Below are 15,163 nucleotides of genomic sequence, written 5' to 3'. Positions count from 1 at the left end.
AGAGGTTACTATAGAATATAATGTTAGCCACACTGCACCACCCCTCTCCGATCTCTCATGGATCAACTCCTGTTAAAAGTGAAATTGGTTGGGCAGGCATATTTGTTGAGTAAAGCCACCTTAACAGTGTTGTAGGCCAAGATTGTTCAGAAGTAGTGCTTCTTGCAGATGTTAGTGTAGTCTTCAGTGCCAAGCAATGTGTCTCAGATGCTGAAATAGTTCATGCTCACATAAAACAAGAGTTGGACAATTTTCAATCCTGGGATTGGTAAATGGGTAGGCAACATTCATGCCATATTCTCGCTAGGCAATGACCATCTCTAACAAGAGAGAATCTAGTCTTCTTTTCTGTTCATGAGCTTTACCATGAGCTGCTGCCTGTACTTGGGGATTTACCATTGATTAGAAACTGAATTGGGTCTGCTTTATAAATACTATGGCTATAAGATGGGGTGAGAGGTTGGGATTTCTGCAGTGAATGATTCAATTCCTGATTCCCCAAAATTTGCCCATTCCCCAAAATTTACAAGTTGAAAGGGTGATAAGATACTCTCCAACTGCTTAATGAATGCAGCTGAACAGCACACAGGCCAAAGCTGTTTGATGAGCATTCTATCTCACACCTCAAAACTTCATTTTCTCCACCACTGATAGGGCACTGTGGTAGTAGTATATCATACCATCTAAAAGATGCATCGTACTTTATCACCACCTTTCCAACTCATGTTCTCTATCCTCTAGAAGGACAAAGGCAGCAAACACATGCAAACACTGCAAACTCCAAGGCCTCTGCAAAATACACACTATCCTGACATGAACCATTGCTCTAACTGGATAAAAGTCCTGAATCTCCCTTCCAGCTGGCAAAGTGGGTTTATCTACACCACATGTACTACTGTAGATCAAGAGGTAACTCACTACCATCATCTCAATGGCCACTAGAGCTGGGCAATAAATGCTGAAGCGATGACATTCACATCCGTTGACCAAATAAAAGAAACACTATTTGTAAAGGAGAAAATGATTGTATAAGGTATTCTATTGTGTAATTGTTACACACCAGTATCAGTATTTTTTATATGTTAGTTTGGAAAATATATATCCAAGATGCATCTTTCTTAACCTCATTCTTATTGATCAAGAAGTGGTGGTGATAACAATGTATGCTACTTTCTTATAACAATGTACTCATCATAGAAGTATTAGTAATCCTGTTCAGAATCAGTGAAATCGGGGTTGAGACATTTGGTGTCTGTGTTTGGCTACCATCTGTGGGATTGTAACTGAATGACACGTACAGGGTTGTAAATGAGAAGTGCTGTGAAGAATTGGCAGTCTTTTAAGTGAGCACATGCAGGGGTAGTATAGTCATATATATCGGGATAAAGTTTCCACTCTGGTGAAGTTAGCAATCCAGACGCAAACTGCACTCTGACTCATATTTAGGACTGAACATAAAATCTTGCATATACCAGTCAAATAGTATTTTATATTCTTTGACATACTTAAGTATGGTAACTTGGTGCATTTTTTCTAAATATAGCTAGAAATGGATTTATCACAAAAATATGTGTTCTTTAATTAGACTATATCTTTACCATCTGAGTAACACAGTGTTAAACAGAACAGAAAATAACTTTGTTTGGTAAGTAAGAACTTAAGCATTGCCAAAAAGAGACAAGAAGTTGAAGCTTTTTTATCATACAGTCATCAGATCTGGAACACAGGAAACAGATCTCAAAAAAGGATTCCAGCCTCAGGTGACTGTCTGTGCGGAGTTTGTATGTTCTCCCTGTGTCTGTATGGGTTTCCTCCGGTTTTTTCCTACGGTCCAAAGATGTGCATGTTAGGTGGATTGGCCATGCTAAATCACCCACAGTGTCCATGGATATGCAGGTTATGTCAGTCAGCTATCGGCAATGCAGGGTTACAGGGGTTGGGTCTCAGTGGGATACTGTCCAGAAGTTCAGTTTGACTCGATGGGCTGAATGGCCTGCTTCCACACTGTAGGGATTCTGCGATTGGTTGGGTATCATTGGCATGGAAATGCAAGAGGAACAGGTAACTGTCAGCCTTAATTCTGAGACCAGGCAGGTAGTTTCTATTGGTCAGTATGTTGTATGGAGTTGCAGCAGGAATATTGACAGTGCCCAGGTGCCCTTTTAATGTAAAAGGTGCAACTTATGCACAAATTCCTTTTCCTTCAAAAAATTAGTTCGTGTATCTTTCTATTTCTAGCACACAAAAATACTCAGTTAGTAGATGCTGATCAGAGTGCTTAACCTGGAACTACAGTCTACTCTGTGGGCATCTCCACCAGAAAAAACATTGAGCTTTTGATCATGCTCTAAAATGCTCGTAGTAGCAGTGGATATCAGCACTCTGTAGTAATTTGAAATAATCCTGCTCGCAGAAGATAACCCTGAATTAGCATCTACCTTCAGGAGAAATGAAGTGTTGAAACATGTTAAAAAGGTATCGTGGTTTTGTGGAAGCATTCATGAATGCTGAAAAAGTGTTCAGATGCAATCATGAGTGATCACCAGCGCTGAAGGAGCAGCACAGCCAGCTGGACGAGGTGGACGTCTGTCATTATAATTGACTGACGAAACACATGTACATTTCACACCTGCAGGTTTCCAACTGCACGCAAGAGTCTAGAAGACTTGTGGGAGACTATAAAAATGTCATCAACTCTGCTTATCAACTGGGAATCAATCCTTGCAAAGTGTTTTGGTCCCCAATTCAGAACCCTGCAGTCAACTAAGAGACCTTTGTATATTCTCTGGACATAGTTTCTGAGCCGACAGAATACATTTGAATAACAGCTGGGGAATAGTTTTCCACAAATGCTCGTTAACTCATTCAGTATCACCACAAAATAAAGACTTAACGACAATTTATTTTTAAAAACTTTCCCAAGAGTTTCTCTCGTCCCCATCCATGGCAGGCTACCCATTTTTTCTGATCATTCTGCAGCAAAGCCAAACACACTGCCCAACCCTGTGAACTAACCTCTGTGTGACTGTGCCAAAGAAGTGCAGATGGGGGAAGGTGATCAACGTCACAACAATGTAAATAGGGCACTGTTGGGAGAGTGAAAAGGTATATCATGAAAATTGAAAACTGGCACTCACTAACTTGCCAGGCACCTTTGATAGCACCTTCTAAACCCATGACCACTACCACCTAGAAGGACAGGATCAACAGATATATAGGGTCACTACCGTCTGCCAATTCCCGTTCTAACCCATACACCACTCTGACTTGGAATTCTTGTCGCCATTCCTTCACTTCTTGCTGGGTTACCAACCTGAAAGCCCATTCCTAATGTCCCCCATTTACATGGACACGGTTCTCGAGTGCCTGACATTGTGGAGCTGGCCACAAAATGTGACCCAGGATAACAACGAAGACACACCCTGCTCCTGCCACTCACCCCTCAGACCAACAATGAACTCAACAGGCTGCTAGCAGAAGTGAAGGGTGTTGTCCTGCCGACCATCCAGGATGTGCTACTGCTGAAGAAAGCTAGACATCTAGCAAGATTTATACCTAAAGGAGCAAGATGAGAAAAGCTCAAAAAAACTTATAAATTATTTTTTTTAAGTAAACCACTACCACCTAAAGTACATCTCGGAGCCACAATTTTGTGGTTCACCCCATCAGTCCCATTTGCCACCAAACCCTCTTTCCCTGTCAGAAGTTCGGGCCATCTAACTTTCAGGCCAGCCTCTTTGGGCCTACCGGAAGACATGGCTGCACAGACCTGTGTGCCTGACTCACCACTCCCCACAACCCTGAGTCTGAGTTCAACATTACTCCTGAAATTGCAGGACCATAACCATTCTCCTGTCTTAGCACTTCAATCCCCCATTCTCTCTCCTGTCTTGAGACAAAACCTGCAACCACTCCCCCACTTGTCCCCATCTTGTGTCTCTCCCATAGCTCTCCCTTCCTCCTCCCCTCCCAATTCACCACTCAGACTCCACCTCAGCATCCTCCCTCCGCCTCCACTATACCATTTTGGGAAACCCCCTTGCCAACTCCCCATTGTGTCACCCTCCCATGTCAGAACACTGTTTTACTCCTTTCCCACTCCCCTAGCCTTAGGTCTGCTATACCTTCTGTGCGAACTCGCAACCTTCACCTCCCAGCCCATGGACCTCCCAAAAGCCACTTCCCTCGCTTTCTCCTTTTCACACTATCAATGATGATGGGTCCCATGCCTCTTGTAACTGGAACAGCACACAGTTTTGATCAGCATTTCTCCAACAATACATGAGCAATAGAAAATACTCTTTTTTTTATCAGAACAAATTCTAGTCATTATAACAGAGCCATGCAGCATGGAAACAGACCCTTCGGTCCAATTAATCCATGCTGAACATGTTCTCAAACTAAGCTAGTCACAGCAGCCCTCTTTTGGCTCATATCCCTCCAAAACGTTCCTATTCATGTACTTGTCCTAATGCCTTTCAAACATTGTAACTGTACCTGCATCCACCACTTTTTTCTGGCAGTCCATTCCATACAAGAACTACTCTCTGTAAAAAAAATGCCCCGCAAGTCCTTTTTAATTCTTTCTCCTCCCACCTCAAAAATAAGCCCCCTGGTTTTGAACACTTCCACCCTAGGGAAAAGACCTTTGCTATTCACCTTATCTATGCCCCTCAACATTTTATAAAATTCTATGAGGTCAGCCCTTAAACTCCTACACTCCAGTGAAAAAAGTCACCACATATCTTTATAATTCAAAACTCCATTCTGGCAACATCCTGGTAAATTTTTTTTCTGAACCCTCTCCAATTTACTAATATCCTTCCTGTAGCATGGTGTACCTAATAGTAATAATGCTATAATAAACACCACAGTGATTTGTCTGTTAAACAATCCCACTCCTACAGCTGGGACTCAGAATAGTTTTAATCCTTGAGCTTTTCATTCTCTTGATCACTTCTGGTTGAAAAAGATTTTGCTTCAACATAATCCCTTGTGTGTTGATTTCCACTGATTTCACTTGCATGTGCATTGTGTGATTTCATTTCACTGCCATTGATTTCTGCAGATCATTACTAGATATCAAGCAATAATTGAATACTTTGAAACTCACATTGAAAGCTTTGGAACACAGATCATGGAAAATAAATGCTTTCAAATGCTGTTGAGTATAGAATTATGTTAATTTTGTTTTGGTAGTAGCCCCGTCTTCCTATATGATCTTTTGCATTGTTTTGGCCTATTTTGAAATCATGTCGCAACCTAGCAGAAACTCTAACATGTTATTTTGATTTTGTTTGGAAACAAACTGATCAAGGCAAGATTATCTATTTCAAATGTAGGAGGATATAGATATATGCTCTTTGATGCCAATGCTATTGTTTCTATTTGTCGTCAACTTTTAATTTTGTGGTTCGATTAGATTTGATTGATTAAATTATTCCTTATTCCTCCAAAGGAAATGAAACATTTGAAGTTTATGTTTCCTTGTTTCGTCTGGGTGGAATGAAACATTTGAAAATTCTGTCATGAATCTTGAGCAAGAAAGTGCAAGTGTTTCCTGTTCAGCCAGAAGCAGAGCTGGAAATAAAAGGCAACTTTAGTTCAAACATATCACCATGTTTTTATTTCTATACGCACAAAAAAAAGTGGATAGAAAATCCCACATTGGAATAGTTCATTCCATTCCTGTGAGTTCTTACCTAATCTAAATTGAAAAAAGAACAAATGGAGACATTTAGAGTCAGGCTCATATGGATCTACTTTAGCAGTCATTTGTTATTACTGAATGGTATTATAAATACCACAGTTCTTCAATCTATTCAGCTAGGAACATTACTGACCTGGTTCACTATCATTTAATTGGTCAGAGATAGTTTAAACTTTTTCTGGGTCATTTTCTTTCAGTTATGCAATCTTCAAATTATTCAAAGAGGGAAACTTAACCTTGAAACACATATGGTTTTATTTTTATCAATTAAGTTTGCATCTAAGCATTGAAAACCTAAGTAACCAAACAAAATTTATCAGAATCCACAATCAAAATATTACACACAGATGGAAGAAGTAATGTGGTGAATTGATGGAGTTGTGAGGCTAATATTCGGCATTGAGTGGGCTCATTTATATGTAAATATATCCAGGCACGATGATAACATCCAATCCCATTTAGGTTCCTTGTGTGGAGGGGTGGAGCAGCAGAAGCCCTCCATGATACATAAGCTAATTCTGAACCTCTCCACCCCGGACCTTCCTCTTCTCTAATCACAAATGCATCTGGACCTTCCCCTCCCCCAAACACCGTCCCTGGGCCCTGGTCCTGAGAATGTTCCTGGCAGCAACCTTCTGTCACCAGAATCCCAAAATTGCCCTCCAAGCACATAATGATTCTAGTCAGGCTTGTGGTGCAAGTCAGTGTTGGATCAGTTCATTTGAGATCCCACTGATAAAATCTCCTTGGCTTTATACTGTGGTAGGGGCAGGGGAGTGGGGTGATGTGATTGAGTCAATCTGTTTCCAGCCTCAGCTACCCCCATCCTGCAGTGAAGACTGAGCTTTACATTTCTTGAAAGTTTCCTAGTGCACCTCTCAGAAGTTTAATTTTCACAGGTTATAACATACAGTGTGAGAGCTAACTTAAACTTTATAAACCTTTGAACTTGGACTCTTGCAAGTCACTATTTAGGCCTCCAATCCATATTGCACTTGTATCTTCTGAACTCCAGCTGCAGCAATATGGAAGGACTAATGCACACAATCAGTACTACATAAAATTAAGTATTTTTAGATTCCAACCGACATTTTTGTAGACGTCTTAATCTGTATTTGTTGCAATTCCTTTAACCATGTTAAATTTTATTTTCATGCATTATGCATTTAATTCTGCAGATGCCTAACTATTAAAGTTTATTCTGTCATCTCACACCTGCTTTACTTGAGTTTGTGCCACAAAATCAAAATGCATTTGTTCTGCTTGTCATTTAATGTTTCACTTGTCTTTTCTTTTTCCTGTAGTAATAACAAGTAGTGGCTACAGTCCAAGAGGAATACACCAATACTCACCACAGCTCTATCCTTCCAAGTAAGTACAAAAAAAGTTTGTTGTTCAAATGGAATATTTTCCTAGTCTTTATTCGTACACGGATTTACATGGAAACCAAATTGTGTATATGCCTGGATTCTATTATCGTATTTTCTCAAGGAAACCACATCTTCTTTGTTATTTCTGGTAATGTCATCACACAAGACAATGCTATATTTTGAGAACATAGAACAATAAAGCACAGAACAGACCTTTCAGTCCACCATGTCTGCGCCAACCATGATGCCATTCTAAACTAATCCCATCTGCCTGCGCATGGTCTATCCTTCTATTCCTTGCCTCTTCCTGTGTCAGGTTAAGTACCTCTTAAACATTGCTAACATACCTGCTTCTACTATCTCTTCTGGCAGCACATTGCAGACACCTATCTGTCTCTGTGTTAAAAAAAACATGCCTCACACATCCCCCTTAAAGTTTCCCCCTCTCACCTTCAATCCAAGCTCCCTTGTATTTTATGTTTCCACTCTGGAGAAAAGTCTTCGACTTTCCACCCTGTTCATGCTTCTCATGTTTTTATATACTTCTATCAAATCATTCCTAAGCCTCCAAAGCTCCAGTGAAAATAATACAAGTTTGTTCAACCTCTCCTTATAGCTAATACAAGGCATTTTTTTTGCACTCTATCCAAAGCCTCCACATCCTTTCTTTAGTGTGGTGATCAGAACTACACATGATACTCTGAATGTAGTCTAACTAAACTATTATTACACAGCTGCAACATGACTTGCCAAACTTTATACTCAATACCCCAATCGATAAAGGCAAGCACACCGTATGCCTTCTTTACCACCTTATCCATTTGCATTGACAGCAGCATGGAGCTATGGACTTGCACCCCAAGATCCCTCTGTATGTCAGCACTCCTAAGGGTCCTGCCAGCTATTGTTTACTTTCTTCTTGTGTTTGACCTCCCAAAGTACATCACCTCACACTTGTCTGGATTCATCTCTATCTGCTATTTCTCCATGTAACATTCTAAATATCCTGCTGTATCCTTTGGTAGCCTTCCTCACTATTCACAACTGCACCAATTTTCATTTCATCTGCAAACTTACTAATCAGACCATCTACATTTTCATTCAAACTATTATGAAGATATTACAAATAACAGAGATCCCAGCACTAATGCTTGCAAAACACCACTTGTCACAGACCTCCAGTCAGAAAAATACTCCTCCACGACTTCCCTAAATCTTCTATGATCAAACCAATTTTGTATCCGACTCACTAATTCACCATGGATCCCATTTAATCTTCTGGACTAGCCTTCCATGAGGGAACTTGTCAAAGCCTTCAGTTTTACCCTCATCAATTATTTTGTCACTTCCTCAAAAAACTTGATTAAGTTTGTCAGATAGGATCTCCCCCAAACAATGCGTTTTGGCTATCCCTAATAAGTCTAATTTTTTCCCAAAAGCAAGTAAATCTTGTCTCTAAGAATCTTCTCCAATAATTTGCCCACCATAGGGCTCATTGACCTATAATTTCCTGGAATAAGCCGTTTCCTCTTAAATAAAGGGCTATTGTTCACTCTTCAGAAACCTCACCTATGGCTAGAAAGGATGCAAAGATCTCTGACAAGGCTGTCCTGCACCCCGCTTAGTGCCCTGAGATAGATCCCATCAGGTCCTGGGGACTTATCTACCTTAAAGTTTTTCCAGACACCAAAAACATTTTCCTTACTATTGGCAAGCGCCAGAATATCAACATACACCTCCCTAATCTTATCATCATTCATGTCTTTCTCCTCGGTGAATACCAATGTGAAGTACTCATTAAGGATCCACTAACTGCACGCAGAGATTCCCTCCTTTGTTCTTGAGTGGACCTACGTTTTCCTATAATAAATATCTAAAATTCCTTGGGATTCTCCCTAATCCTATTCCCCAGAGAACATTTCATGGTCACTTTTATCCCTCTTAATTCCTTGTTTAAGTTCTTTCCTGCTTCCTTTATATTCCCCAAGGGCCTTGTTTTAATTCTGTTTACCTACTTTTCCTTTTTCTTGTCAACTAAACTTCCAATATCTCTTGTTATCCAGATTTCCCAAATCCTCCATTCTTATCTTTCATTCTCTCAGGAATGTGCTGGTCCTGAACTCTGATCACACTCGGCCTTTAGAAGGCCGAAGATGTCAGAGATGAATTTCCCCGAAACAGCCACCCCAATCTAATTTCTCCGGTTCCTGCCAATCGCTGTTGCAATTAGCCTTCACCCAATTTAGTGCTTTCACCTAAGGATCAGCCTTACCCTTATCCATAGCTAGCTTAAAATTTATGGAATTATGATCACTGTTCCCAAAATGCACCCGCACTGAAACTGCAATAACCTAGCTGGGCTCATTCCCCGGTACAAGGTCTAGTATGGCCCCTTTCCCCCTTGGGCAATCTCCATGTTGTTTCAAGAAACCCACCTAACAAATTTACTCCCATTTAAGCCCCTGACATGACAAAGTTCCCAATCTATATTGGGCAACTTAAAATCATCCACTACAACAACCCTCTCTCTATGATCTGCTGACATATCCGTTGCTCTATCTCCCACAGGATATTATGGTACCACTGATGTCTGTTGCTGATACTCTCCCCAAGTGGCAACCCCCCCCCCCCTCCCCACAACTATATCCAAAATGGTGTACCTGTGTGAGAGGGAAATAGCCATAGGGGACTCCCATTCTGCCTGCCAGTCCCTCCTGGCCATCACCTATCTACCTGGCTGAACCTTTATTGTGACCACATCTCTGAAACTTCTGTCTATAAAACTTCCAGCCTCCTGCCAGCTCCTTACTGAGTCCAACTGATCCATGTGACATTGTTGCCAGGGACATTTCATTTCCACCTGATGTTGCAAGTCTCACAGGAGGAGTAGACCACTACACTAACTGCTACTTCTACCCACCTACTAACAATTAGATTAAAACAAAAGGAAAGTCCTTACCTTGCATTTCTTTTATGCTCAGAGATAGTAGGAACCGCAGATGCTGGAGAATCTAAGATAACAAAGTGTGGAGCTGGATGAACACAGCAGGCCAAGCAGCATCTTAGGAGCACTCTTATGTTGCTCACACTTCTCAGCAAAACCCAACACTCACCAAAGGCTGCACTTTGATCTCATCAGTGCCACATTGACCTCACAGACCCTCTCCCACTGAAGCTTGCATCCCCTTTCTATGCTGGAATGATAAGGTTGGCAGTGATGCTTTTCCGAAATAACTGACATCACCCATAATACTGTAGAAATTTTCCAGAGGGGAAAAAAAGACTCAATGTCACTGTTTGGCTCTATAATGTGGGTATAAGCTTGTCTTTTCTCTGTTTGTAATGTGCAGCTTGACTTAGCTTTCTCTTCTCCATAGGCCATACCCACACATTCTTTCCACACCAGCAGTACAGTCAATGACAGCTTATGCTGGACAAACCCAGTATTCAGGAATGCAGCAGCCAGCAGTCTATGCTGCGTATTCTCAAACAGGCCAGCACTATGGATTACCCGCTTATGGTAAGGCACTTCTCTGAGACTGTATCAGATTAATTATTAGTACAGTGGTTGTTCTGTTTAGTCAGTTGTCTAAATGCAAACCAAAGAGATTTAAGCTTCAATTCGGAAGCAATGTTGCGAAATGTCAAATTTAAACCAGTTTGTGTGAACTCTTATTAGGAATAAAGACAGAAGGAGGACTTCCGCAAGCGCAGTCTTCATTGCAAACAGGATGTCTGAGCTACAGTCCAGGATTTGCTGCACCCCAACCAGGCCAGACAGCATATTCCTATCAGATGCAAGGTTGGTGCGGTATCATTTTCTCCCCTCTATCTGCCTACCAACTAATTCAGTTTTGATTTTTGTAATTCTGATCATATTCTGGAATGCGAAATGTTAATTCTTAACATGCATTTCACATTTTCAAAACAATTGCGCAAAGACTTGGAATAATCTTACATTTGTAAAGCTGATGCACATATCTGATGACTCTGAAATACTTCAATCTAAATATTACAATCTGAAAACATTTAAAACTCTGTGGATATTTCTTCAAACCACAGTGAAGCTGGTGTACCCGAGCATTGGCCCGGAAAATCCTTGACTGTAGAGGTCAAGAAAATAGTAGGTTTCTTGGACCTTTGCTCCCTTTATTGTTCTACCAGGTAGTGAGGTACCAGGACGCATTGTGCTAGGTTCCAGAGAACTGAGCAAATTTAAAATGTATGTGGCAGACATTTTATTCCTTTACCCAGCAGAGCTAGTGTCTCTCAGCTATAGATCCCCAGGAGGTTTAGGCTGTGACTAGGTCATGTTGCAACTCAGTCAGTTTATTATGATTTGGGCACACTCCTTCTTTACAGTTCCCAGGATGAAGAGAGAGCCATCAAAATCAATTCTTTGAGTTTTGCTGAAAAAAAGACTGGATTGACATTTTTATCGTGCACACATCAGGACATTTTACAAGATAATAAATTTGAGGAGAAACCAATATTTGTACTGCAGCAAAGTAGAGTGTCGATAGGTTGGCAAATGGACAAGCATTTCTGTGGAGAATAAACCAGCTAAGTGATGATTGACAGTTAACTGCCAAGCTTTGTTTAACTTTTAAACTCTGTTTGGTCAGGCCATTTCTGTTTGACATATTGGCCAGCAGTGGCTGTCACCTATTATGTTGAGTTAAAACAGGCATACTGCATGTACAAAATAAAAACCGAAAGAACTGCGGATGTTGTAAATCAGGAACAAAATCAAAGTTGCTGGAAAAGCTCAGCAGGTCTGACAGCATCTGTGAAGGAGAAAACTGAGCCCACATTTCGGGCCTAGTGACCCTTCCTCAGATTTTGTTTTTGTTAATACTGCATGTACAATTTATTTTTGTCTGCAACAAACAGGGCTCTGTGCATGCACATATGTAGCTTCTTATACATGTAAGTGCACCACACTGCGAAACTGACAATTTTAAATTTGCTGTCAGTGTAATTCCTCACACATTCAACTATATTATTCAACTAATATTGTCCAATTGCAGAATGACATCTAATGTTATATACGGTGTTACAAGTTTCGCAAGCAGGTGCTAGTTGGGAATGGGCAATACTTTGCAGATTGTAAGCAGCCAAAGGGACATGCCGTTTGATACAGTCCGCAAGTCTTTAGGATGTATGGCCTTGTTGCTAACATCACACCAGCACTGAAATTCATATCGCACATTACTAACTTGTCTCATAAAATATATTTTGGCTTGAAGGCAGCATTTTGGTAATGGAAAACACCACTGTGTTGCTACTGTATAGTAGCAGTGTGAAACAGCAAGTTTCATCAGCATTTGACATTAATTATTGCATTTGTAACGGCAAAACCTCTCCCAATCAGAGTTCCTGTTGCCAATCCATCAGCATTCCCCTTATTATCAGTCTAAATGTTGTTTTTCCTTGAATTTGTATTCTTGCAAAATGTCCTGCTGAGTGCAAAGCAAAAAGTGATGATAAAATAGCTTTTTTTTAACAATGCTGCACTTCTGTTCTTCAAACTATTTTAAATCATTCTTTTGTCTTTATATTAACAAACTTCAAAATGGATATCATTAATGTTTGCTCAGTAACATATAGTTTTGTGCTACATCCAAAGCCTTAACATTTGTATGTACTCTAAAATCTCAGGGGCATAGCAGTGCTAATTATAGATTGAATGAGAGGCAATGGCAATGTTTGGGTCCATTGCCTAATTTTGTACCCAGTTGATTTTGATGGAGTCTAAGACCAGGAAGGATGTAAACTGAGCATCCAACCTGAACTCATCCATCTTTCAGTGTTAAAAACGGGGGTGGCCAAGCTCAATGCAGATTAGAGTCTATCAAAGTTCTTCGGCAAGATGATGACTGTTCTGATTAGATCATTGTTCATTGCATGTTGCACAAACTCACAAATAGACTAAGGACCACCATTTTCAGACATGTGAAGTTCTGGTCTACCTCAAGTTAAATGAAAAAAGCATTTGAAAAATGTGAAGAATAGATTAAGTGTGCCATGTTGCTACTGTTCAATGGCAATGCAAGTGACATTATCTACTAAGAGGTTATTGCCGCCAGTCCAAAGGATGTTCGATCTACCACACAAGTGACTAATGATATGTATAAATTTCAGTGATATTGTAATGCTAGCTACAGAGGCTGTACATCCCAATGATTGCCTGATTGAATCAGACATCATCTTCCTCAAGCTGTTTATAATATTCAGAATATAGACTGTGCCCAGACAATATATGGGGGAGGTGATAACCTAATAGTTTCATCATTGGAGTGTTACTCCAGAGACCCAGGTAATGTTCTGGGCAACTAGGTTTGAATCCTGCCACAGCGGATGGTGGACAAAAACAAAGTTGCTGGAAAAGCTCAGCAGGTCTGGTAGCATCTGTGAAGGAAAATCAGAGTTAACGTTTTGGGTCTGGTGGCCCTTCCTCAGAACTGAACAGCAGATGGTGGAATTTGAATTCAATGGGGAAAAGAAATCTGGAACTAAGAGTCGAATGGTGACCATAAACCCATCACTGATTGTTTGGAAAAACATATCTGGTTCACTAGAGTCCTTTAGGGAAGGAAAATGCCATCCTTACCTGGTCTGGCCTACATGCAACCCAGACCCACAGCAATTTAATTAACTCTGGGCAATAAACGCTGGCCTAGCCAGGAAAGGCCTCTTTCTGTGAATGAGTAAACAAAAACCCAAATCAAAAGGTCTATTTTTAAATCAGATTTAGCAATTAAACAGCACTTAGTGAATCGTCCTGAATCAGCTAAAATTCCCAACAATCCCTCAAAGATATGTGGTGCCTTCAACAGTGTGCTGATGCCATTTCCAGTATTGACTTCTGGTCAATTTTCTAGCTAATCAGTGCTCATTTTCTCCTGTCTTACAAATTGTTGTGATTGTTTGAAATTTTTGCACTACTCCTAATGAATGCAAAATGAAGATCTTCGACAACATTACCTCTTCCCTCCAAAATTTCTAAACTAAATACTTTCAGATGCACTACTGTGTTCAGTTCCAATTATCAGTAGAATATCTAGCTAAAAGCATATTTTGCTGGTCAGTGTGAACTTTCAACTTGGTCAAATTCGAGCTGGAACTTCCTTGGAGTGCTTCAGGTTCCTGCTGTAAATTCACTGGAAATTTCATTTACATAACAATGTAAAGTCACCATAGACTTACCAGACTATGGGGTTGCTCTCTCATTAGAGAGAGATGACTGGTCTAACTCGAGGATCACTAGACCTCGGGCAAGGAGAGAAGTTCAGAAGAAGAATCTTTCATGACAACCTCAGACAGTGCTGGAATTGATCCAACGATGTTGGCATCCATCTTCATTGCACACCAACTTTCCAGCCAACTGAGCTAGTTGACCCCCAAAATATAAGAGCAAGAACAATGCAAGAGCTACTGCAAGCACATTCTGAAGAATGTTTTCTGTGATCAATTTGTCAAGTTTCTCAATCACAAACCTTTTTTCCACAAAATCAAATTTTACTCAAGTTTAAAATGGTGTAAATGCAGAGACAAACATAAGGTTTAGTTGTAAACATGTTAGTAGAAGAAGAAGAAGTGCATTCCTTTTTAAAAACATTGTCAGTATCTTCAGAAGCGCAATGGAAACCCCCAAAGCAGAAATCCCGAGATTTCCAACGGTTCATTTTAAAAACTTCGGATTTCTATCTAATGCAACCTGATGGGATTTTTTCCGCAATGGTTATTCTCTGGCACACCTAACCTGTTCAACAGTTGTATGACAAAAGAGCAGCTATTGTGGTTCCACATCTCAAATGTAGATCAACAAGGTTTTCATTGCAAACTGAAAAATTTAAAACGGTAGTTAAATCTCTTGACTGTAGAAAAATCGAAAATTAGTAAATGTAATGAGCTTCCTCACTATTAAAAGTTAATTTTCTATGCCACTGAGGCAATTTATCACAACGATTTCAGCTAAGCACAGCAGCCCTGAAGGTTGTTCTCAACTAAGTACCATGTGGCCAGAGCCATTTAAAATGTTTAAAAGTAATACGCATTGAAAAAGGTGGCTTTCGCCACA

At 40.3% G+C, this 15,163-nt stretch overlaps 1 protein-coding gene across 17 annotated transcripts in view; it reads left to right on the top strand.

Annotated features, from left to right (window-relative positions):
* Positions 1 to 15,163, top strand: part of eya4 (EYA transcriptional coactivator and phosphatase 4) — a 526,724-nt gene that overhangs the window by 383,002 nt on the left and 128,559 nt on the right. For all 17 annotated transcript variants that reach the window (XM_059645294.1, XM_048531657.2, XM_059645296.1 and 14 more), the window contains 3 exons: positions 7,015 to 7,081; positions 10,458 to 10,600; positions 10,760 to 10,882. In XM_059645294.1, the coding sequence (XP_059501277.1) occupies positions 7,015 to 7,081; positions 10,458 to 10,600; positions 10,760 to 10,882 (333 nt within the window). The remainder of the gene's footprint in view (positions 1 to 7,014; positions 7,082 to 10,457; positions 10,601 to 10,759; positions 10,883 to 15,163) is intronic.

The sequence above is a fragment of the Stegostoma tigrinum genome, chromosome 4 (genome assembly GCF_030684315.1).
Source record: "Stegostoma tigrinum isolate sSteTig4 chromosome 4, sSteTig4.hap1, whole genome shotgun sequence".
Lineage (NCBI taxonomy): Eukaryota > Metazoa > Chordata > Chondrichthyes > Orectolobiformes > Stegostomatidae > Stegostoma > Stegostoma tigrinum.
This window is presented reverse-complemented; position numbering and strand designations above follow the sequence as displayed.